This window comes from Eschrichtius robustus, chromosome 4, assembly GCF_028021215.1.
Source record: "Eschrichtius robustus isolate mEscRob2 chromosome 4, mEscRob2.pri, whole genome shotgun sequence".
Lineage (NCBI taxonomy): Eukaryota > Metazoa > Chordata > Mammalia > Artiodactyla > Eschrichtiidae > Eschrichtius > Eschrichtius robustus.
In genome coordinates, this window is record NC_090827.1 from 86314152 (window position 1) to 86336477 (window position 22326).

At 40.2% G+C, this 22326-nt stretch overlaps 1 protein-coding gene across 9 annotated transcripts in view; it reads right to left on the minus strand.

Moving 5' to 3' along the window:
• The window catches only part of LIMCH1 (LIM and calponin homology domains 1), a 343507-nt gene that overhangs the window by 95904 nt on the left and 225277 nt on the right, over positions 1-22326 (minus strand). For all 9 annotated transcript variants that reach the window (XM_068543036.1, XM_068543033.1, XM_068543034.1 and 6 more), the window contains exons 4-6: positions 11688-11794; positions 6354-6384; positions 4254-4364 (exon numbers count right to left, since the gene is read on the minus strand). In XM_068543036.1, the coding sequence (XP_068399137.1) occupies positions 4254-4364; positions 6354-6384; positions 11688-11794 (249 nt within the window). The remainder of the gene's footprint in view (positions 1-4253; positions 4365-6353; positions 6385-11687; positions 11795-22326) is intronic.

The following is a 22326-nucleotide window of genomic DNA, read 5'->3' on the forward strand; positions in this document are numbered from 1 at the left end:
AAGAATTAAACCTGGGGTCAAGTGAGAGCTGGAAGCTGAATGGCAGGGTCAGTTTGACAAGTGAAAACCAGGCCACCTGTGGCCATCCTTGGCCAAGCTGGTCCCTTAGAAACCTCAGGGTGAAGCAAGAGGCTGGCTCTTTAGCCAGAAATAAAGATTTGGACATCCGCGGGATGAACAATTTTATTGGAGCCCATCAAGTCACCCAAAGGTAAGCTTTGGGAGAGGGGTTAGAAGATATAAACCAACACAAAGGCTAGCACAGTCTAAATGCTCTGTACTCGGGGTCTATTACGTCGTCTACGCTTTCCATCTAGATGCCCAGTAGTGGCATTCTGTCTTCTACAGAGAGCACTCCAGGGAAAGGGGATAAGACTCAAATCTGTCCATTGTGCTAATTGCTGGTTGTTCTAGTAAAAGTGTGTTAATGAACGGGGTGTGAATTACTAGCTTCCACAATATTTTTGGATTATTTTACTCATCTGTCCTCTTCTTATCCTCCTTTGTCAGAGATAATGAGAACCAGCTACAGTTGGTGACTGACTTATGGTATCTGAGAAACTCCAGATGCCTCTGTTTTACCACTCACTATTTTCTGCTTCCTTTGTGATTTATAAGGTGGCTAAATCCTATTCTGCAGTGTGTTAGGTTCTACTTTTCCAGCCTGATGAGCCATCTCCACCCACCACACTCTGGTTGGTGAAGCAATTCATTCCACAGACACTGACTGAACATCGTCTATGTGCCAAGCACTGTCTCAGTGCTGGGGACACAATGTTATGCAAATTCGATAAATTCCCTCTCCTCATGGGCCTTATGCTCTAGCAGGGAAGGCAAAAAACAAGCAGAAAAACCCATAAATTGAATACAAAGTTGAATGGTAAGTATCATGAAAAAATAAAGCAGGTTAAGGGAAGAGAAGTTGATGATGGCTGCTGCTCTAGGCCAAGGTCTTGTACTTGTTTGCCCATCAAGCTCCCCACTCTTTATCCCCTTGTTCTGATAGCACCCCTCACCTTCTGAGACAGTAGTGGCTTAGGCCAATCATGGTATCCCCTGTCCCTGGTCGCACTGACTGGTTCAGGGATAGGACCCACACTGGACCAGAGTACACCCTAGGAATTTTAAAGCTGGGGCCAGGGAGAAGAATACCTTGCCTTCTGGGCAAGGAGCTAGGAGCAGATAATCCCGAGGATGCTGTTGGCCATGGTCTCTGCTATGAGAGAGTGTTTGCCTACTGGAGGAGAGGATGAATTCAAGAAGAGACCGGAAGAGAAGAGTGAAGGAAAGAGAGAGGAAGAACCTAGAATGCTGACTTTCTAGTTGCAGGCCCTGAGATCTCTAGGGCCACCCTCGTCCCTACAGTATTCCCTTTAATCTCACTATTCTCGTAGTAATTCCCCTTGGTTCAGCTTATGTGTCCCTTCCTTTGGGAGACTTTCTCTGACGTATCCAGGCCCAGTGAAAGGCCATTGTCATGATGCTTTCAGAGATCTTTTTTGTCTATAGCAATAGCAACCTACTACGAACATCTACTATGTGTCCGATGCTTATGTTAAGGGTTCTACATGTGTTCCTTGCACTACAGAACTTAACAAGTTGTACCACAGTTAATCATTTTTATGCACATTTCTCCCACTAGAAAAAAATGAATATAAAAAAATTTTGGGCTAGCCTCCTTTGTGAAAGAAAAGCTTTTAATTTCATATTTATTTCAGCCTGTATATGTGCAGAAGAGATTCCAGTTGTCTCTCAATACCTGTTTTCCAATTCTTCTCCAGTGAAAATACACACAGTTTTTAAATGAAATAAAATCTACTTTCCCAAGTCTTTCCTTGCAGATAGGTATGGAAACGTGACCAAGTTCAAGTCAATAGGATGTGAGCAGAAGTATAGTGCATGACTTCCCAGAAGTGTGTTTAAAGGAAGGCATAGGCCTTTCTTCTCCTCAGCCCTCCTTTCTCCTGGCTCAAAGGTGGACGTGAAGGCTAAAGCTTGTGCAGCCATCTTGGACCAGGAGGTGAGTGGCCATGAGTTGAGGACAGTAGAGTAAAAAGACAGAAGGAGCCTGAGCCCTTGATGGTCACGGGACCCTCACACTAGCCCTGGACTGCTCATGTCCAGACCTTATATGAGTTTGATATAAAACTCTATCTTATTTAAGCCACTGGCAGAGTTGTCTGCATTTCCCAGTTAAACTCAATCTTAATTGATAAAATGAGATCGTATACACTTTAGATAAATCTAATATTTTCAGGCATTGGATAGACCTGTGAAATTCAGGTCAATTACTCTCTTTATATAGAGACATGGGAGCACCACAGCTGGCCATTTTTGGTTAAGTCAGGCTTTGGCCAGTGATACTAACTACTCCCTCACGTCCTGTGATGTCATCTATATTCATTAAAAAAAAGTAACAGCTGTTCACAACAACAGGTCATTTCAAGGCAGTTGTTAGTAACCAACTGTCTCACTACAAAGGGAACTTAGGAGAGCTGCAGGGACCAATAGCTGCTCAGATTATAGAGAAGCTGGACTAGTGATAAGAAACATCAATAATGAGAAGAAATCAGATTCCAAGAGAAATCAGCAGGGAAACTATGAGGCAGAGCTTTTAAATAGTTTAAAACAGATAATCCATCTATCATTATCCAAGTCCAAATTTAACATAAGACCAACAAACATTTAGATTCCACAAATCCAGACTGAAACTTACCTTTGTATTTTCCCTAAGTATCTTTTATTGAGAGAGATGAAAGATTAAAGGACAAATAAGAGTTAAGACTAAGAAACAATGTGTTGGGTTTGATTGAGTGGTGTGTTTATTTTATTTTTCAAGGAATTTAGCTTCAAGGACTTTGTTTATATGTGTTATGACCAATACGAAAGCTTTGTCCATTTATACATATATGAGCCGGCCTGGTTCTAGCCAAATGCAAAGAGTTATTAGAACTATGAGCTTTAAGGAAAGAAGAATAAATCATTAGAAAGTTGGAGCAAATTCTTGCTTTCAGTATTAAAAGAAAATCTGTAAAGTACAGAATGTCTCTCAACGAGGTCTCATTGGTGCATTTAATTTGCACGTTAGAGAAAAGAGGAAGAAGGCCTTAATTATACATGCTGCACTATGGGTCTTATTCAAAACCCGTGGGGCTTCCCTGGTGGCGCAGTGGTTGAGAATCTGCCTGCCAATGCAGGGGACACGGGTTCAAGCCCTGGCCTGGGAGGATCCCGCATGCCACGGAGCAACTGGGTCCATGAGCCACAACTACTGAGCCTGCGCGTCTGGAGCCTATGTTCCGCAACAAGAGGGGCCGCGATAGGGAAAGGCCCGCGCACAGCGATGAAGAGCGGCCCCCACTCGCCGCAACTGGAGAAGGCCCTCGCACAGAGACGAAGACCCAATACAGCCAAAAATAAATACATAAATTAATTAATTAATTAATTAAAAAAACAACCACCCATGGATGCTACTGATTACACATGAGCCTTACCTATTCACTAAGGCCTGCTGGGTGAGGCTGCTCCCGGGGAACACTGTATGCTAGTACTTTGGGTGAGCTAATGTACACCTGCTGAATCCTAAAACGGAACACATAGGTAGCCACACACAAACCACTGCACTGTTTCTTGGACAAATTCCTACCTTAGGTCAGTCTTTCCCATAATTAAATACACAAATAAAGCTTGGACTATTACAAAACATGTTTTCCAAATTTCCAGGTCATTCAAATGCAATGGTCATAAAATATGCATCTTTGAAGAGAATGCTTCTAGTTTTTCAGAGGCCATCCAGAGTGGATACCCAGGCAAGAACTTGGCTGATGTTACTTCACCCACACCAAGGCCCTGATGGGTAAGCAAAATAGCCTTTAGCGTGAAAGTGCAGAGCAAGTCTTCATTTTTGTATAATGCTGTATTGTTTAATTCAGGCATTATTCCCCCAAGAAAATAAGCACTGAGCTCTTTGGTATCTAAAGTCATATACTGACGGATTGAACTTTCTCTTTTGGAATTAAAATTGGATAAAGCTCAGATCTCCCATTCTCAGAAGGGAACAAAAGTTCAGGTAGGCGTGGGTGTATGAGGCAAAGATGTCATTGGTAAGACAAGCCGTCATTTCCTTGAGTGCATGACATCTTTGGCCTGTGCAATTTTACCACGTGAAACTGTAAAGATCTTAAAAATAAGCAAATGTGTTGCTTTCCCACCTTGTCTGAACATCATGGGATGAAGAAGAAAAGTCAAGTTACCTTTCTCATCTGAGCCAGCAAGCCTTCGAACTCCTTCAGGTTTAGCGTTGTCCCACTGTAAGATGCACAGCTATTTGCTGCTTTGCCCAGCCAGTAAATGGTCACTAGTACCTGGGAAGGAGAACCACGTGCAAAGAATTACTTTTAAACTAAGGAATCAATAATGCTCCCCTAACAGGAAAGCAGGAGGAGAGAATGTGCAACATTAATTTACAAAAACCACCATCCATGAGGTATCCATTCTAGGTAAAATCATTTTAATAAGAACCCAACGTTGCATCGGTCAACACAAACACGATTCAGTAGTTAAAATAAGACTCCAGTTTTAGGAAGAATTTGGTTGTGAGAATGTGATCTATAAGACAGCAAGAAGGAAAAATAAATTCTCCAAAATTATTTTCATGTCATGAAGGTTTCAAAACCAGGAAGCAAAATTTTTCAGAAACTCTGGAGTCTTTCCCCAGACCAGCAATGAAACAAGTTGTCAATCCCTTTTGAGAGAGGTGCTTTTAAAGGCCCATAATTTCTACTTGTGGGCACAGAGGTTCTGCTAAGACCACTGGCAAAAATTTTTCAAAGGAGTGATAAAGGTTAATTAGTGGTTTCCAGCACAAGATCAACAAAATATATCTAATTGAAGTCAGAAGACAGCAATGTAATGAAGAATGCAATCCGCAGAGACCTAGCTCCGGGGTACGGTTAGATTCCTATTAATCTGAGATGGGAAATTTTTAACCTGGACAAGACTACTGCCAATTAACAACCTTGGATGTTTAAGACTGTCTATGAATATTCACTGGTCTGAAGCTACAGTCCTAAGTTAATTTTGTTCTGTCCTTCCAAAGAAACCGTCCGCAAAAGCAAAGGCTCTTTACATTGACTTTCCCATAGAACCCAGCAGGGGTCAGCTGAAGATGAGCTCCTTAAAATTGAATCATTGGGATCTGAAGCCTGTGGAAAAGCTAAGACTATTATTTTGTTTTCACATTTGGTCTTATTGCTTCAACTAGGCTGGGAAGTATTTATTGTACCTCCCTCTACTTGCTAGGCCAGAAAATGCTTTGGACAATGTGATATGTATACATGCGTCCGGATGGCAACAGGCCCAAGATATGGTTATGTGCATCAATGCTAGGATGTGATTTGGTTTTCTACCTCTGTGGGAAAATGTTACTTTACGAATACTTCAAAACTTCCAGAAATTCTTTTTGAACTGATTGCTTACAAATAACTTTCCAGAGAACAGACAATTGCGAATGTCAGGACATGAACTAGAGCCATAAAATAACTAATGTGTGCTAAGAGTATGAGGCTCTCTTGAAAAGTGTAATAGGAAAACGGAAGATAGAACTGTGTTGTGTTTTAGATTATGGGGTTTCTGTTTAAAATTGTATGATGAAAAATGTCAAATATCCCTGGTTTTATAGAGGAAGAAAAAGAAGATAAGAATGAGAATGTCAATCAAATAAAATAGCACCCTGAAAATTTCTTTAAAAGGAGAGAGTCACAGCCAATTTTAAAATTTTATATACAGAAGGTCATTTCTTACATTCTTCAATTTAAACTTAAAATAAAAGAGCATACTTGCCTTGGAAAATAAGATCTAACCCTAAAAAGTTGATTTTGGAAGGTACTAATAAAAACTCAAAAGATTAATAGGAAAAAAACCACAGAAGGTACAGGCCCACAACAGTCAACACTATTTATATTATGCTAATCTTTTCCCCAAAACAACTTGCCCAACTGCTTAATTTAATAATCCCATCTGTGCCTACCAATGGCAAGGAAGTAATGTTAGTGCTAAAACAGATCATTCTGTGTTTAAGAGACCAAATTACAAATGGAGTGCAAGCTTTCATTTATTTATTTCTGGACTGAGCCCTTATCTAATTAAAGAGACCACCCCTCCCCGCAAAATCTACCATTTTTATTTCTATCAGAGTCATTAATTATTCTATCAGAGGCACATATAATTGTTTTCTAAGAAAGATTCTTTCTAGCAAGGCATTCAAGAGGCATTGAACTTATGAGCTAAATTTTATACTTGAACCATCAAAGCTAGAAGGAAAAAAGTTTGGAAAGTGAAATTAAAACACTTACATTTTTCAGCTTCCTGCTATAATCAAGGCTCCTAGTTTGGAAAAAGGAAAAGAAAATATGATCAGTTTCTTCACTGTGATCTTCCCTTCGACACCTTTAAGATGTATTTGAAAGCTAACATATATAATGAAATCAGCAGAATATATTATTTTTAAGGTCTATGATTAGTGATTTCAGGTACTAAATAAAATTACTTAGAAAACAAAATGCAGAAGGATAAGGTGGAATTAAAGTTCCATAGTGCACCATGGAAAGATGAATGCTTTGTAACATCTGGAAAATGAAGAATTCCATTTAAAACTACAACTGTTTATATTTGTATAATCAAAGTTTAACTGTAAAAGTAAAATTTTGCCTTGGTTATATATCACTGTCAAATTGAAATCTGACTGCACTTCCAAAATCTTCTTTATACAAGCACTTTTAAAGAAGTTCTAAAGCCTTACTTAATTAAAGAGACCTGAAAATATATGTAAAAGAGGCAATGCTATTCTAATACTTGTTCTTTCCTGCTATGGACATAAATCAGTGCTGGGGAATTAGCCATAACCAGGAAAATATGCATGCTATGTTCAAATATACACACATGCATTCTTAAATATACATAAATGTTTATTCTCAAACTATAAACAAAAAAAGCTACTTGGTGGTACTTTCTACATATTCATACAGTGAAATATAAAAATTTCTCCCAAATTATTTCAAAGTTTCTTTAACATGTCAACAAATAAATACTAGGAAAATAAATGCTACATTTCTTTTTTCCACAGAACTTCAGTGGGGGGGAGTTGGGGAGGGAGAATGTAATTCTATTATATAAACTAGTCAAGAATTCCTCCAGATATTTAGATCCCAGTTACCTTATTGCTGCATACTCTGACCCAAAGTACATATTAATGAATAGATGCACAATTTTAAGTCAATTGAGACTTGAGGGACTAGAAAACAATGTACTCTATAGTGTATACTAATCTAGTCTATACTAAGGAGATAAACCATCAACAGAGACTTAGACTGTAAGAAGCAGTGGTCCAATTTGGATTTGATTAAGAGCATGTTTTCATATTCCCCCCTATTAACAGAAAGAAAGATATGTCATTATCTGCTTAGATATTTGCTAGGATTTTAAAAAATTTAACAACAACAGTAACAACAGCAAAACCAGATGAAAACAAACAAAAATCTATAGAAGATTTGAAATTTTTGTGAAAAACAACTTAAGAACAGGGAACATAAGACTTTTTCTGCACTGACAATGACTGTTTTTTGACTAAAATTGTGATCCAGTTCTAAAAATAATCACACTTGGCACACAGTAGGAGCTCACAAAATATTTGTTTGAATGACTTCCACGTAACAACCAATTATGTGAAAATGCTCCCACATTTTTCAGAGACATCCTCGGGAGCAATCCAAAGGCTTTCCTCATTTTCATCCAATTGCTGGATGATACTTGCTGCATGCCCTTCTGGATTATGTTTTCATGTCCCATCAAGGTCGTCTGGCACCCATTACAGTAGAGTTCACGAAATTACACACAGAGTAATCATGTGCAGTTTTCCCTCTTCCTTTCTTTATAGTCTACTCAAGTTACTTCTCAAAAAAAAATAAGAAGAAAAATTACCCACAATGAAAGCTAGTCTAAAGAGTATTGTTCAAAAGACAATTTCAAAAAGCATCAAAATTTCCTCTTTGGGATCTACCCCTCTACCTATTGCTTCCACTGTTAATTGGTGTCAGTAGGGGGTTCTCCATCTCTGCTAATGTTTGGCTCAACTTTCAGAGGGGAAAGCAGAAAAATATAGCAGTTCTACTTTCATCTTCCGTAGCTATGAAATCTACATATGTTACAAATGTCCCCTGGACAGTGCCAAGTTAAACAAGCATCACTTACAGAAAAGTTGTGAAGCAGATAGCTCATTCCATGCCCCAATCTTCCCTAATACTAGAAAAGATTTTCTAAGTACCAGAAATGAATTTATGGCATAATTTTTAATATAAAGTTCTTTATGTGCTTCTAAATATTCATACAGTGAAATAAAAATGTTTTCTCCATAATTATGCCAAATTCAACAACCTACAACACTTGTGGACCACCCCTCCCACCACGCTCGTCCCTGCTCATTACCCTTCTACCACATTGGCTGGCCACTCTTCTTTCTCTTTCTAGACATCAAGTTTGTTTCTCTTCCCAGCCTTTCTACCTGATTCCCCTGCCCTGAATACCCTATAGATCTTAGCATGTCTGGCTCTTGCTTCCCATTCATGTCTCAGCCCTCAGCTGAAATGCCATGCCTTTAAAGAAACCATTCTTGACCACCTTTCTTTTTTATTTCCCCCCTGTTTGACTGAGATATAATTGATATAAAACATTATATAAGTTTAAGGTATGCAACACAGTGATTTGATATATGTATATATTGCCATGGTCACTATCTTTTACACCATTATTTTATTATTATTTTATTTTCTTCTCAGCACTTATCACTCCCTGCAATTTTTTAAAATTTACTTATTTACTTCCCATTTCTTGACACAGGGTATAAATTCCCTGTGAACAGGGGGCCTGTTCTCTAGTGACTGGAAAGTATCAGACACATAGTAGCTGCTCAGTAAATCTTTGTTGAATTAATGAAAAATGACAGTCATAGGGGAAGGCGATGGGCAAGTACTGCTTAATGAAAATAATAATCTCAAGTGAAGGAAAAACTTAAAAGGGAAGAAAATGAGGAGAAGAAATGCAAAAATGGGAGATAGATGGAAAGTTATGATAAAGAAGGGAAGGGAAACATAAGGAAGAGAAGGAGACAGAGAAAAGAAGCAGAGAGAAAGAGAAAAAGAACAGAGAAAAGAAGAGGAGAAGGGGAAGATTGTCCAGTAATTGAGAAGTGACTGTCTGTGTGCCACTGGTCTAAGTGACTTTTTTTCCTTTAGGTTGCTTTCTGTGCCTTTGAACTAAAGTCGCTTTCTTTAGAAGTTGGTTGAACCATCTTCCCAGATCTGCACTGAGAAAGCTTTAGCTAGAATAATACCTGAAAGAACATTCTGTCCAATATCAAACATGCTAACATTCTCATTATAGGGGTCCGGGAAGGAGAAGAGAGAGAGAAAGGAGCACCTAAATACATAATGTAAATATTTACTGAAATAAAAGGAGAAACTGACAGTAATACAATCGTAGTACGGGACTTTAATACCTACTTAAATCAATGGACAGATCATCCAGACAGAAAATCAATAATAAAACATTAGTTTCAAATGACATATAAGATGGACTTATTAGATATATACAGAACATTACAACCAAAAGCAGCAGAATACACATTCTTTTCAAGTGCACATGGAACATTCTTCAGGATGAATACCACGCAAAAAAAAAAAAAAAAAAAAAAAAGAACATTCTGTCCAATTCCATTTTATAGATGAAGACACAGAGCCCTACTGAAGCAAGGGAGCTTGCCTAGGATTATAGACCTGGGGCTAGCAGATGTAGAGGTAGACCCGAGATTTCCTGATGCCCACGGTTTTGTAGAAAAGCAATAAAGTGATACGAGTTCTGAATTTCTAAAACCAATCAGTCTCAGAAGCCTCCTGGTTTAGTAACATATTGATTTAAAGTGACTCTTTAAAAAAAAATGAATGCAGCTGCCAACAGTGTCAAAGTGAACTTTCCTTCACACTCTAAGCAATGTGTGTGTAACAAATGATTACCTACCATGTCACACAGTTACTATTGTTTCTGGTCACTTGCCACCCAGGTGAAACTATGAATGTGAGATGAGGCAGAACCTGAAACAATTTCCTAAAATGAATAATGATTTATAGAGGCTGGATTTAGGTACAGAAATAAATGGAGCATGTGAGGACTAAAATGAGGTTTATGGTGGTTTACATATTCAAATATCATAATTTTTATTCTGTTCTTTTTATCCTTAAGTAAAAATTTTCCATGAGAAATATTAAAGAGAGGTCAAAAGGTACAAACTTCCAGTTATAAAATAAATAAGTCATGGGGATGTGATGTACAGCATGACAACTATAGTTAATAACACTGTATTGCATAGTTGAAAGTTGCTAAGAAATTGCTAAGAGAGTAGATCTTAAAAGTTCTCATCACAAGAAAAATAAACTTTATACGGTGACAGATGTTAACTAGACTTACTGTGGTAAACATTTTGCAATATATACAAATATTGAATCATTACGTTGTACACCTGAAACTAATATAATAGTGTATGTTAATTGTACTTCAAAAAAGAAAAGGCACACTGACAACAGAGAAGTGATTTTTACATAATCAATCATGGCTTACTCTCCCTTATTCCCAGTCATAAATCATAAAATCCAATATGAACTCCAACTTGATTTCATTTAGTAGTTTCAATTATTTTTCCCCATCATTAAGAAAAAGCCAGTATCAGCAAATAGCAAAAAATTAACAGCTCTGAATTTTGGTTTCTTTCTCTTTTCTGTCCTTCTATGATAAAATGACCCAAAAGTAATCAAAAGGAGAAGTATAGCCAGTCCAAAGACACTATCTACGTAATTAAGCTTATTATTAAAGCATGTTAATGCCAAATACTGTTTGACTAATTTCACAAATGTTTTATCTGAATTTGGCAGAGTCTAAAGAACTTTTAAACTCCAGGAAAGTTACCTCTACCGTCTCAAAAGGACTTTTCATCTCATTACTCTGCTCATGAGCTATTTCTTCACAGAGAAGCACATTGCCTTTTCTTTTACTATAACATTCTTTCCCAAGAATTCTTTGGCCCCAAACATGGCTCACTGAGTAGATACAGTCAACAATAGCCAAATGGCCAATGATCCAGCTTCAAAGAACGTGATCACTGACACATATGAGAAAACAGTTACAAATGTAAATGAGGAAGAGATTTTTCCATAATCTATTGACTTCTTTGCATAATAAACAGAGTTCAAATCTGTTTACGGAGTTTGCAGTCTTCCAAGAGCCTATTCATATGCCCAACTGGAGCCAATAAAAGCTTTTTGTATAACCCAAACAGATTTGTGCATATTTCTCCCTTGCCTCTCCCTCTGTTAAGTTTCACCTAACATTTTCTTCCCTTTCTCTAAAATTCTAACTCTATATACATGATTTTTGCCTTTCAAAAAATTATGCTTGATCAGAATGAAAGCTATACACAAGGGAAGGCCAATGTGGTTTATTTTGAAAGCTAGGTTTTTACCTTCACATTTTAATTTTATTAGGCATGTCCAATTCTCTGCCTCTTAGACCTTACATCATCATCACAAAACTGCAAATCAAACCATAAATGGGTTTCCCTTGAACATAAATCATGCATTACTTACTTGACTGTTACTCTGTTGGACGTATCCTGTAGGTCACTCGGGTCAAAAAGTTGAGATTCTTTAAGGCCGAGCTCTTTACAACCTCTCAAGAATAATATGATATTGTCCTGGAAGGAAGAAAAGAAATCCAAGTCTATATTATTTTATATTATTTTATGAACCAGCCTTTCTTCTTTAATAGTCCAAATTACTGGAGGGATGTCAGTCATTAAGGCAGCAAGAGTCAGGTGTGAGTCATGGCCTGTTGGATAATAAAATCATACCTCGTTAGGAAATGCTGGAATAAATAGACACTTCAAACTTCTAAACCCGCAGCTATGTCAAATTCATTTTTTTCCCTTTATCTTTTCACATTTGTATAAAACTCTACGTTAAATGCCATTGGAAAGTGGAAATTAGCAATTTGGGGGAAATAGTACTCAAAACCCATGAATTCCCTATTGCTTCAAAGTTTTGTCCATGTCTTATTGCCTAGAATCTGGTTCAAAATGGATATATATATATATTTTTAAAAAGGTTTTACTACCCAAGTGTCATCTTCAACAAGTTTTTCTTTTTAATTGATCTTCAAAAATATATCCTTATCTAAAAAAAAGGGTACAAATGAACTTATCTACAAAACAGAAATACAGTTACAGATGTAGAAAACAAACTTATAGTTACCAGGGGTAAGGGCGGGGGAGGGATAAATTGGGAGATTGGGATTGACATATACACACAACTATATATAAAATAAAATACATAACTAATAAGGACCTACTGTATAGCACAGGGAACTCTACTCAATACTCTGTAATGGCCTATATGGGAAAAGAATCTAAAAAAGAATAGATATATGTATGTGTATAACTGATTCACTTTGCTGTACACCTGAAACTAATACAACATTGTAAATCAACATACTCCAATAAAAATTTTTTAAAATACATCCTTTATCAATGGGTTTTGACCAATAATACCTCTTTGTGGACTTATAAACTGAATTAAATGGGGTGGGGAAATCTAGACTTAATTGGAAAGGGAAAAATGAGGGGGCAAGGAAATCTTTTGAATATAATGTCAAAGACCCTCCTCACGGTGACAAATTTCTCTAGCAGGTACAAGTTTACTTTGACCTGGCAGAGTAGGAGACACAATCAACAGCTGAGGAGGGTTCTGATCTTCATCTGTTGGGAGTCATTAAGAATAAATAAATGGCTCTGGAAGGAATTGCAAATCGTGAGTCATACTTTTGGAACTCTAGGATGTTAGCCGCAGGTTCATCAGTTATAAGTCTCCAATTATCCTCTTCCTAAAAGACTTCTGATGAGCTAACTGGTCCCATCAGGTAGTTCAAACTACAGGAAAGAAATGATGAAGGCTGGTTCCAGGAGGCATATCAGTGTGAATCCATCTAAATGCTCTAAGAAAGATGCTACAAAAATCTGAAATAATGGTGGTGGTAAATAAATCATATATTCACCCAAGTGCAATTTAACAAAGCGAACAAAAATCATAGTATTTCCCAATGACCAGTGTGTAGGTAGGATTCCAAGATGGTCCCCAAGAATCTCACCCACTGATGGACACACCCGGTATAATCACCTCCCCTTGAGTGCCAGTGGAACCTGTGCATGAGATGGGTTATCACTCTGTGATTAGGTCATTAACCAGTGGCTTTGAGTTGATCAAAAAAAGATGACCTGATTGCACCTGACCTAATCAGGGGAGCTTTTCAAAGAAGGTGAAGTCAGAGTTCCTGCTGGCCATGAGTTCTATAGCTGCAAGGAGATGCCTTCTGTCAACAACAACATGAGTTGGAAGAGGCTTGGAAGAAGTTCAGCTTGGACTTCAGCCCCTGCCAACACCTCGATTTCAGCACTGTGAGCAAAGTATTCAGTCACGCCATGTCCATACTTCTGATTACAGAAACTAAGATAATCAGTGGGTGTTGATTGAAGATGCTAAGTTTACAGTAATTTTTTATGCAGCAATAAAAAAATAATACATCCAGGTTCAAAATAACAAGAGCAATAGCAATAAATTGCTAATGTTTATATAGCCCTCATTATATGCCAAGCATTCTTCTAAGAATTTTACATATATTAGCTCACTTAATCCCTGCACAACCTTATGAGGTAGGTACTATTATCATCCTCATTTTACAGGTGAGCAGTATGAGGCACAGAACAATTAAGCATCATTAAGCCCACACAGCCAGCAAAGGATGGAGGTGCAAAACAACATGGCGTATATGAGGAATTCAAGCATCAAATCTGAGGCCGGTATCAAAGGAAGATGAGGTTATGGAGTCAGGGTCTGATCATGGGGTCCTTGAAGGCCATGGAAGGCAGGCTATGGAAGTTACAGAGGGGTGGTGATCTGAGAAGTAAATGCCCAGGTCTGCAGCAGATGTAGATCGCTGGGGGTAGGCCTGGGGGGAGGTAGAGGGTGTGAAGGAAGGACTTAAGAGGAACAAGACAGGAGACAGGGAGACCAATGAGGAGATACTCGAATCTCACTTCCCCCCATGGAGGGTGGCCCAACCCCAGAATGTTTTCTTTCCTGTGCCCCTGGATTTTTCAGTAGGTAAGAAGTACCATCATTCACCATATCTGTGTCCTTCACAACACCTCTTGTAGACTGACAATGAGCTGGTAAGAGTCTGAAGTCATCCATACCCTTCACAGTCTCTCCTGCAATTACTTTGCATGTTTTAAAATTATCCAATTCTCCTTGGAGTTTTTCTATTTTCCCTCCCATCTCCAGAGGTTTGTAGAGGTTCAGGTGAGTCTTTTCTAGGCGTGCAACTCTCTTTCTGGTTGGCCTAGGAGCTCTGAGGGCTTCTTACCCAGAGGAAAGCAAAGGATGGGTCCCGGAATTCTCTAGGAATCATTTGGGACCCCACTAAAAGGACCAGACTTGTGACCACCATGTGGTCCCATCAGAGGCGCAAGACCGTGGCACGTCAGATTCTCAAGAAAGGCAAGAAGGTGCTCTTCCCACGTGCATTCCCGGATGTGCCCCGAGTGCCACGCTATCTTCAGCACACAAACTGCAAACACAGAAGCGTTGCATCGCCAGCTAGGCTGAACATTTTGGGCTGGGAGATTTAAATAACGGCAGGTCTCCTTCCAGCTCCGTGCTGCAATCTAATGATGCTGGAAGGGAGCCAGACCCCAGTCAGGAGAAAAGCACCCCTGCCACCAGCCAAGAGCTAACAGGGGCAGCGACCACAGCTGGCGGGGAGGCTGTGCCTTTAATTACCTAAAATGCATCCTGCAAATTCCCATCTGCCTTACTCTTCACACTGAGTTTTTTCCACATTTACAACTCCAAGCAAAACTAACATCTTAGTGTCTTAGCTTCAGAAGCCAAGCAACACAACTGGTTCTCAAATCTGGCAAAGAAGAAGTGAAGACACCGATTTACCACAATGACTATTCAATTTAGCTCTTAACTAGCGTAGTATTGCAAACTCATTAAGACTTAGGCTTCAAAAGAAGTTTTTAAAGGACTCTTCAAAAAGTCAATGTCATGCTAAAACAAAAATTAGAGGCTAAAGAGACATGATGATCGAATGTAATGTATGACCTTTGATTGGATCCTAGATCCAAAAAAGGAAAAGTAAATAAGGCTATGAAAGTCCAGTTTAAATGTGGACTGTTGTTGGATAATATTATTGGATGAATGTTAATTTTCTTAGGCATGATGATGATGGTATTGTGGTTATATGAGAGAATGCCTTTATTTTTAGGCAAATATATGAATTATTTAGGGACAAGTTATCACGTCTATAACACAGTTTCAAATGGTTCAAGAAAAAAATGTGTGTGTGTGCATGCACAGGAGAGAGAGAGAGAGAGAGAGAATGACATCTGCTTGTTTTGGAGAAAGAAATAAAGCAAATATGGCAAAATATTAACAATTGGTGAATCTATATCTCAAAGGCTGGCAATTTTTTCCTGTAAAGTGCCAGAGAGTAAATATGGCTTTGTGGGCCTGTGGTAGTCTCTGTCAAAATGACTTAACTCTTTCATTGCAGCCAGAGAAATACACAAATGAATGGAAGTTGTCAGCATCCCTATACACTTCATTTACACAAGCAGGCATCGGGCTGGATTTGGCCCACAGGCTGTATGTAGTCCACTGGTCCTGTTCTAGGTGAACAGTATTCGGGTATTCATTATGCCATCTGTACATTTGAAAACTTTCCAAAAAAAGTTTGGAGAAAAGGTTTTTAAATTTGTAAACATGTATTCAATTCCATAGGATTGTGAGTTCACTCGCAAAACCAGTTTCATAAAATACAAGGAAAAAATAATGGTCACCTCAGAGACAACTACTGCAAAGTTCCTAAGGTAAATGCTCAAGGGCTACTGATGGAAAGTTACTATTTCTGGCTAATGGGAAAGTGCTGTAACATAAGCCTCAATTCAACACAGATGGGGAACATAAAGTTCCTAAAAGAGTTCATTTTGTGCTCGACTAATAGTAATATATGGATTTATACCCCTGTTTACCTAACTACTATGCATTCACTCCTCCTTGTTCTTGGCCCAGTGGTTTCCCATTTCACTAATTTGTGGGCCCCCCCCCGTTTATGAGAACATCCCCTGGGGGCCCAGGGTTGAGGCTTGAGCTTTCCGCCCTCCCTCGGGCCTCCCCTCTGAAGAAGTCCTGGTACTTCTCTGCCCTTCTCGCTCCAAAGGCAAGATGAAGGAAGGCCCAGGATGGTCTCTACCCCCAGAGTTTTACCGGCATATAGTAGGTGCTCAGTAAATATTTAAAACAAATTAAGCACTACATTCTAGGTACTTCGAAGAATGAAAAAAAAAAACCCACAAAATTCTAGTAGATGAAATAATAAGGACTTAGAAGTATCTTATCTTCAGGATTAATTTTCATGATGCGTCAAATAGCTGGATTTGTTCAAGATACACATAAACAGAGGTTTGTTTATGAAAAATTGTCTAATTAGACAATGGAAATGAGAGAAGAACAAATGTATCATGGAATACATAACATAACATAACAGCTTTGGAGTCAGGAGGACTCCAGTTAGAACCCCAGCCTCATCCTTGTACTAGTTATGCGGCCTTGGGCATGGTTCCTAACCTTCTCGATCCTTGAATTTCTAATCTGTGAGGTGGTGGGGGGGGGATGACATCAACCTTACAGGGATGTCAGAATTACAGAAACTATATATAAAGAACACGCCCAGTGTCTGGGAACTTCCAGGTACTCATTCTATGTAAGTTATGTATTATCATGGCATTATGGTCAACTCAGGTCAAGAAGGGACCATAAAAGGTGAGATGAAGAACAATTTATCCATCTACAAAAAACCAGACATGGTGTGTATTTATAGCCCTTGCCAGTTACATGGGAGATTTCTTTTTTAAAGGGTAGTTGCAATTATTGTTGTTTAGTTACTGTTATAAATTGCCAACTTGACACTTTTATATAGGCAGCCTCAAACTTAGGTGCAAGCTATGTACCAAAAGTCCATTTGTAAGATGGCGGCTTGTAGGTCATCATTTGTAATTATCTCACAGAAATAGTCTTTGTATGGTGGTTCCCAGTTCAGGCCAGAAAGGCCGACTTAGTCCAAAATGTACCTGAAGGGGAGTCCTAATTACACTATGGAACCTAATGGCTTTGCAGAACAACATTTCAGTAGGAAAGCGTATTCAGAAATGCCTGCCCGACATATATACAATGGAATATTAGCCAGCCAGAGAAAGACACTAAATTGAGTTATTTGTCGTGAGGTGGATGGACCTAGAGTCTGTCATACAGAGTGAAGTAAGTCAGAAAGAGAAAAACAAATACCGTATGCTAACATATATATGTGGAATCTAAAAAAAAGAAAAAAATGGTTCTGAAGAGCCTAGGGACAGGACAGGAATAAAGACGCAGATGTAGAGAATGGACTTGAGGACACGGGGAGGGGGAAGGGTAAGCTGGGACGAAGTGAGAGTGGCATGGATATATATATGCTACCAAATGTAAAATAGATAGCTAGTGGGAAGCAGCCGCATAGCACAGGGAGATCAGCTCGGTGCTTTGTGACCACCTAGAGGGGTGGGATAGGGAGGATGGGAAAGAGGGAGAAGATATGGGGATATATGTATATGGATAGCTGATTCACTTTGTTATAAAGCAGAAACTAACACACCACTGTAAAGCAATTATACTCCAATAAAGATGTGAAAAAAAAAAAAAAAAAGAAATGCCCAACCGTGCTCTAGGCTGTAGTCGGGTGGAGGATTCCAGAGGCCATAGAAAAGGCTTCCTTAGCCCAAGGCAGCACCTCAGGAGGGAAAGGCAGGGGTGAGAGGGGAGAAAGGTGGGCCAGCAATTCATTCCAGTGCAGCCCCCTGAGACACATCACTGTCTCATCTAGGTTCTCCCTCCTGTCTTCAGAAGGCGAGCAAGGACCTGCTGGCTACCTTTCCCTTTCTCTGCTGTCATTTCCCACTGGCAAGGGGTTTCTCCCTTTCCTTGATCCACTGTGGAGCAGCGTGCAGCTTTCTGGCTCTGAGGAAGGCACCAGCACTTAGTGGTTCTCTAGGGAAACCAGACAGGTAGTGGGTGGGGCCTCTACCCAATCTCCTTGGCTTTATTTCCTTTACAGCCAACAGCGAAAGGGCAACACGATGATGAATTTGGAGTTCACAGAAAATGAACGTAGTGCTCATTTGGGTTTCAAATGAACCCAGACACCTATATTGCCAGGTATTTAAAATGCAATATATATATAAAGCAACGTATAATTTTCAGTTTCTATAAATGAAAAGACCAGGCGGAGGTAGCAAAATGTAAACTGAGATTACATCTGGTGAATCTATTATTTTAATACATTTTCTATAATAAATACTTGCTTCAAAAATCTTAAGGATTAGGATATCTCAGAAAGATTTGCAAGCATATCAGAGAAGATCCAGACTTTTTGGAAAATCGATAACTAACACCAACGTTACATTTCTGTTCTGTATATAAGGCTTTTAAACAAAAGAAAAAAACCATGGTTTTTGTTAGGTTTCCTGCATTTGAAGCGAACAAATTCCCTTTAACAGAAGTGCAATTATGAACTTCAGAACTTAAGGAATACATTACCAAAACATCTCTAGGAAATTACCCTACAATTAATAGGATTTGGGGATTTCCTGTACCTGCTGTGTGTTCACGGTTGCTCTCCTAACCTGTATGGGTTCCAACCTGGCTCCATTAATTGGCCGATGTCCAGCCACAATCACCACTCGCCAGACTTTCAATGCATTTGAGTTTGCCAGGAGCACTTAATGAGGATACCAGGCCTTCCACTGAGAGGCGAGACCTGCTCGCTCTGCCTGGGGGAATTCTGGGGAAGCCTGACCCAGAAGGTGGCATCTGGGTGGTTGCTTGAAGGCGAAGAAACCACTTTATGGATAGGAAATGAGCAGAAGCACGGCGGGTGCCAGGGAGAGAATGTAAGGTTGGAGAGGGGAAGAAAGTTCTAAGAGGTAAGCTTGAGAGAGTTGTGAGAGCCTTGTGAAGGATTTGGACTGTTCTCTAGACAGTGGGGAATCAAGGCCAGTTGATGAGGACAGAAAGAGTCCTGGGAGCCGACCTTTATTTTAGGAGGATATGTCAGGTGGCAGCAGGAGAGATCCACTGGGTGGAGGAGAGGGTCCGTTTAAGAGATAATTACAAGAGCTCAGGGAGAGATGTGGAAAGCCTGAACTCATCCAGAAGCAGTAAGGGCAGTAAAGGGGGAGGATGAAAGCACCCCTTGTTGGCTTGGCGGTTGAGTGGATTTAGGAGCAGAGGGTGAGGAGAAGGAAGGGGGTTCGGTTGATGATGAGTTTTTTAGTCATTAGGACCATCTTAAAGAATAGAGGAAGGGGAGATCTGTGAGAAACAGAAATAATAAATTAAGCTTGGAACATTCCATATTCCAATAGCCACAGCTCATTGGGAGCTTATATCTGGGTCAGCTAGTTAGTGGCTGAATGACCTTGGGCAAGTTGCTTACATGGTCTCTGCCTCAGCTTTCTCTTCAAAAGCCTAAGTTCTTACAAAGGCCTACAAGGCCCTACAGGAGTCGCTGTACACAACCTCTCGGACCCCACCCCTGCTCGCCCCCCTGCAGCCAGGCACAGCTCCTTCCTTGCTGGTCCTCAACCAAACCAAGCAGATCCCTGCCAGGGCTCTTTTTCTTACCTAGATATGACCTAGAATGATCTCTTGTATATAGTAAGTAAACATTCAAGAAATATGCACGGAATGAATGAATGAATGACCATAAAAACGGGGATACTCACAATGTCATAGGGCTGTCCTGGAGCTAAATAAGAAAATATATGTCAAGTGCTTAGAATAGAACAGTGTTTGGCACAATAAATGTTTTCCATTGTGATACTTATTTCTATGATTAGGATAAAACTGTTAAGTCATCAATGAATGGAATTTCTGATTAGAAGGACATTATTGACTTTGGGGACAACTTCAGTGCAATTATAGGGTGAAAACCTATCATTTCAGGAACTTAAGAAATCAGTGTAGAATAAAAACAATAGGGAAAACACAAAGAGACACTTTTGGGAAGTTTAGCAGAGAAGAGATTATGAGAAAAGGTACGGTGAGTCCAAGGAAGGTTGGCTGCTTGTTTCTTTTAGGAAAGCTGCAGGTAAGGAGAAACACAGCTCCCTGCTTGTCCTAGAGCTTCCTTGCCAGCCCAGACCACCGACATTATCATCCTCATGAGGAATCCTCACCACGTGTGAGGTTTGAGCCATCAGTTTTCACCATAATCACCTTCCATCCTGCTCACTACTTCTGTCACAGTCATGGAGGACACTGGCACCAGGCTTACCACTGACTACAGTCATCATTCTAGGTGCCTTTACACTCTACACAGCAACCTGTTCGACGGCCTGGCTTTACAGTTCTTTGACATCCTCAATTCCAAGAGTTTTTACTTGTACACTCCATTTCACGATCATAATCATCACCCACACCTGCCCTGCGGAATCACCATTTCCAACATCCTACTCCTTGGCCCGAGTCCCTCTCCTCCCAGGTTGCTCACTCCTTCTCGCCCACACACCTGCTCTGTCATCTCCAGACTCTGCCTTTTCCTCTCAGTCCATTTCCCTCTCCTCTCATTGCCTTCTTTCTTTCCTGATTCAGTACAGACCAGTCTATTCAACTGCTCCACTGCTTGCACCTTCAACAGCCCCAGTTCTCTGCCTTTCCATTAGGGAACAATGACCAGGAAAAGGAAACAGCAGAGGTGGAACAGTTAGCCTTAGACATGAGCCTTGGCGGCTAAGCACCACCTCTTGTCTCTACCTGAGATGGGATCAGTCATGCCCGCTCCTCATGTTTCTCCCTGGAGGAACAACACTCCTGGCCCCTCACTCTTCCTCCCCTAGGTTGGTTTGGGAGAAGGAACGGGGCATGCTCAGCTCAGCCAGTTTGGGATTTCCTCTCTGTGGAAGATGGCCTGTCTGTAGGACACATGCGTCCCGTCTGTCTCTGCCATGTGGGAAGGGGCCTCTCTCTGGGGTGGGAGAGGCCTGTGGTTGTCCAGCTGTGCTGGGAATGGGTGGATGAATTTGTTTAATTCAGGAGCAAGGATTAGCAAACCCACTTGGCTGCAGCTCTAAACCCACACTCTCCGATTTGTCTCATGAGAAGTAAAGCTGACGTTCTGACCTCTGATTCCCGTGTTTATGTCTCAGCTGGGAGGGGAAGAGAGGAGGGCTATTTACTGATCGCCCTAATGCCTAACGCTCTGCTCCTAGCGCTACTGGAAATGATGCTGCTTTATTGGGTCTGGAGCTGCTAGGCATTTACAAGCTCCCGCCTCAGTGGGCCCCTTGGATCCACTTGGTCATCCTTCTGGCGTCCCTGGCCAGCCCTTCTCCCCATCCTTACAGAGGGTTTTACAAGCCTCCTCTGCTTTCTAAAATCTCTCTGCCATGTCCTCACCTTCTTCATCAACAGACAGATGTCATTAACCCCTAAGAGTTTTAAATCCCTTCATGTCAACCATCCCAAGTTCTGTATCTAAACACTTTTTTAAAAAGAATATAAAGCTGTATATTTCAAAGCATCTGCAGCCAATCTGTTAACATGTTTTCGTCCATGGGGGTCTGTGTCAGAGTGCAGAGCAAACAGCCAGCAATTAGGCTCTATTATCTTTAGTTTAATTTTTCTATTTATTCAAGCATATGAATTGAATACTTATGGTATGAAAGGCAATGTGCTAAGTGTTTTGGGCAGGAAGGCGTGATGATAAGAGTTGGCACTCTTATTTGCAAGTGAGGGAGGCCCAGATGGACCTGGGCTCATATTGGATTACAAAGCCCAGTGCATCACTGCCACAAGGGGGTAGAGGGGCAGCTGACCCTTTGAAGCAACTACAAACCAGGCCTTTGTGTATTTGGAACCTGGAATTGCTTCATCTCCTATCCACTCTCTCTGCATGTTGGCTTACTTGCTTTCACTGCACCCAGGTTTCCTCCACATGGATCCCCTAGTTTCCAATCCCATACATGAAGGTTGTCAGCCCCCGAGAGGACTAACTCTCTTTTTCACTTGCAGTTTGAAAACATCCCAGGAAAAGGAAGAGACCCTTATTGGCCTGCCTAGGGTCAGGTCCCCTCCC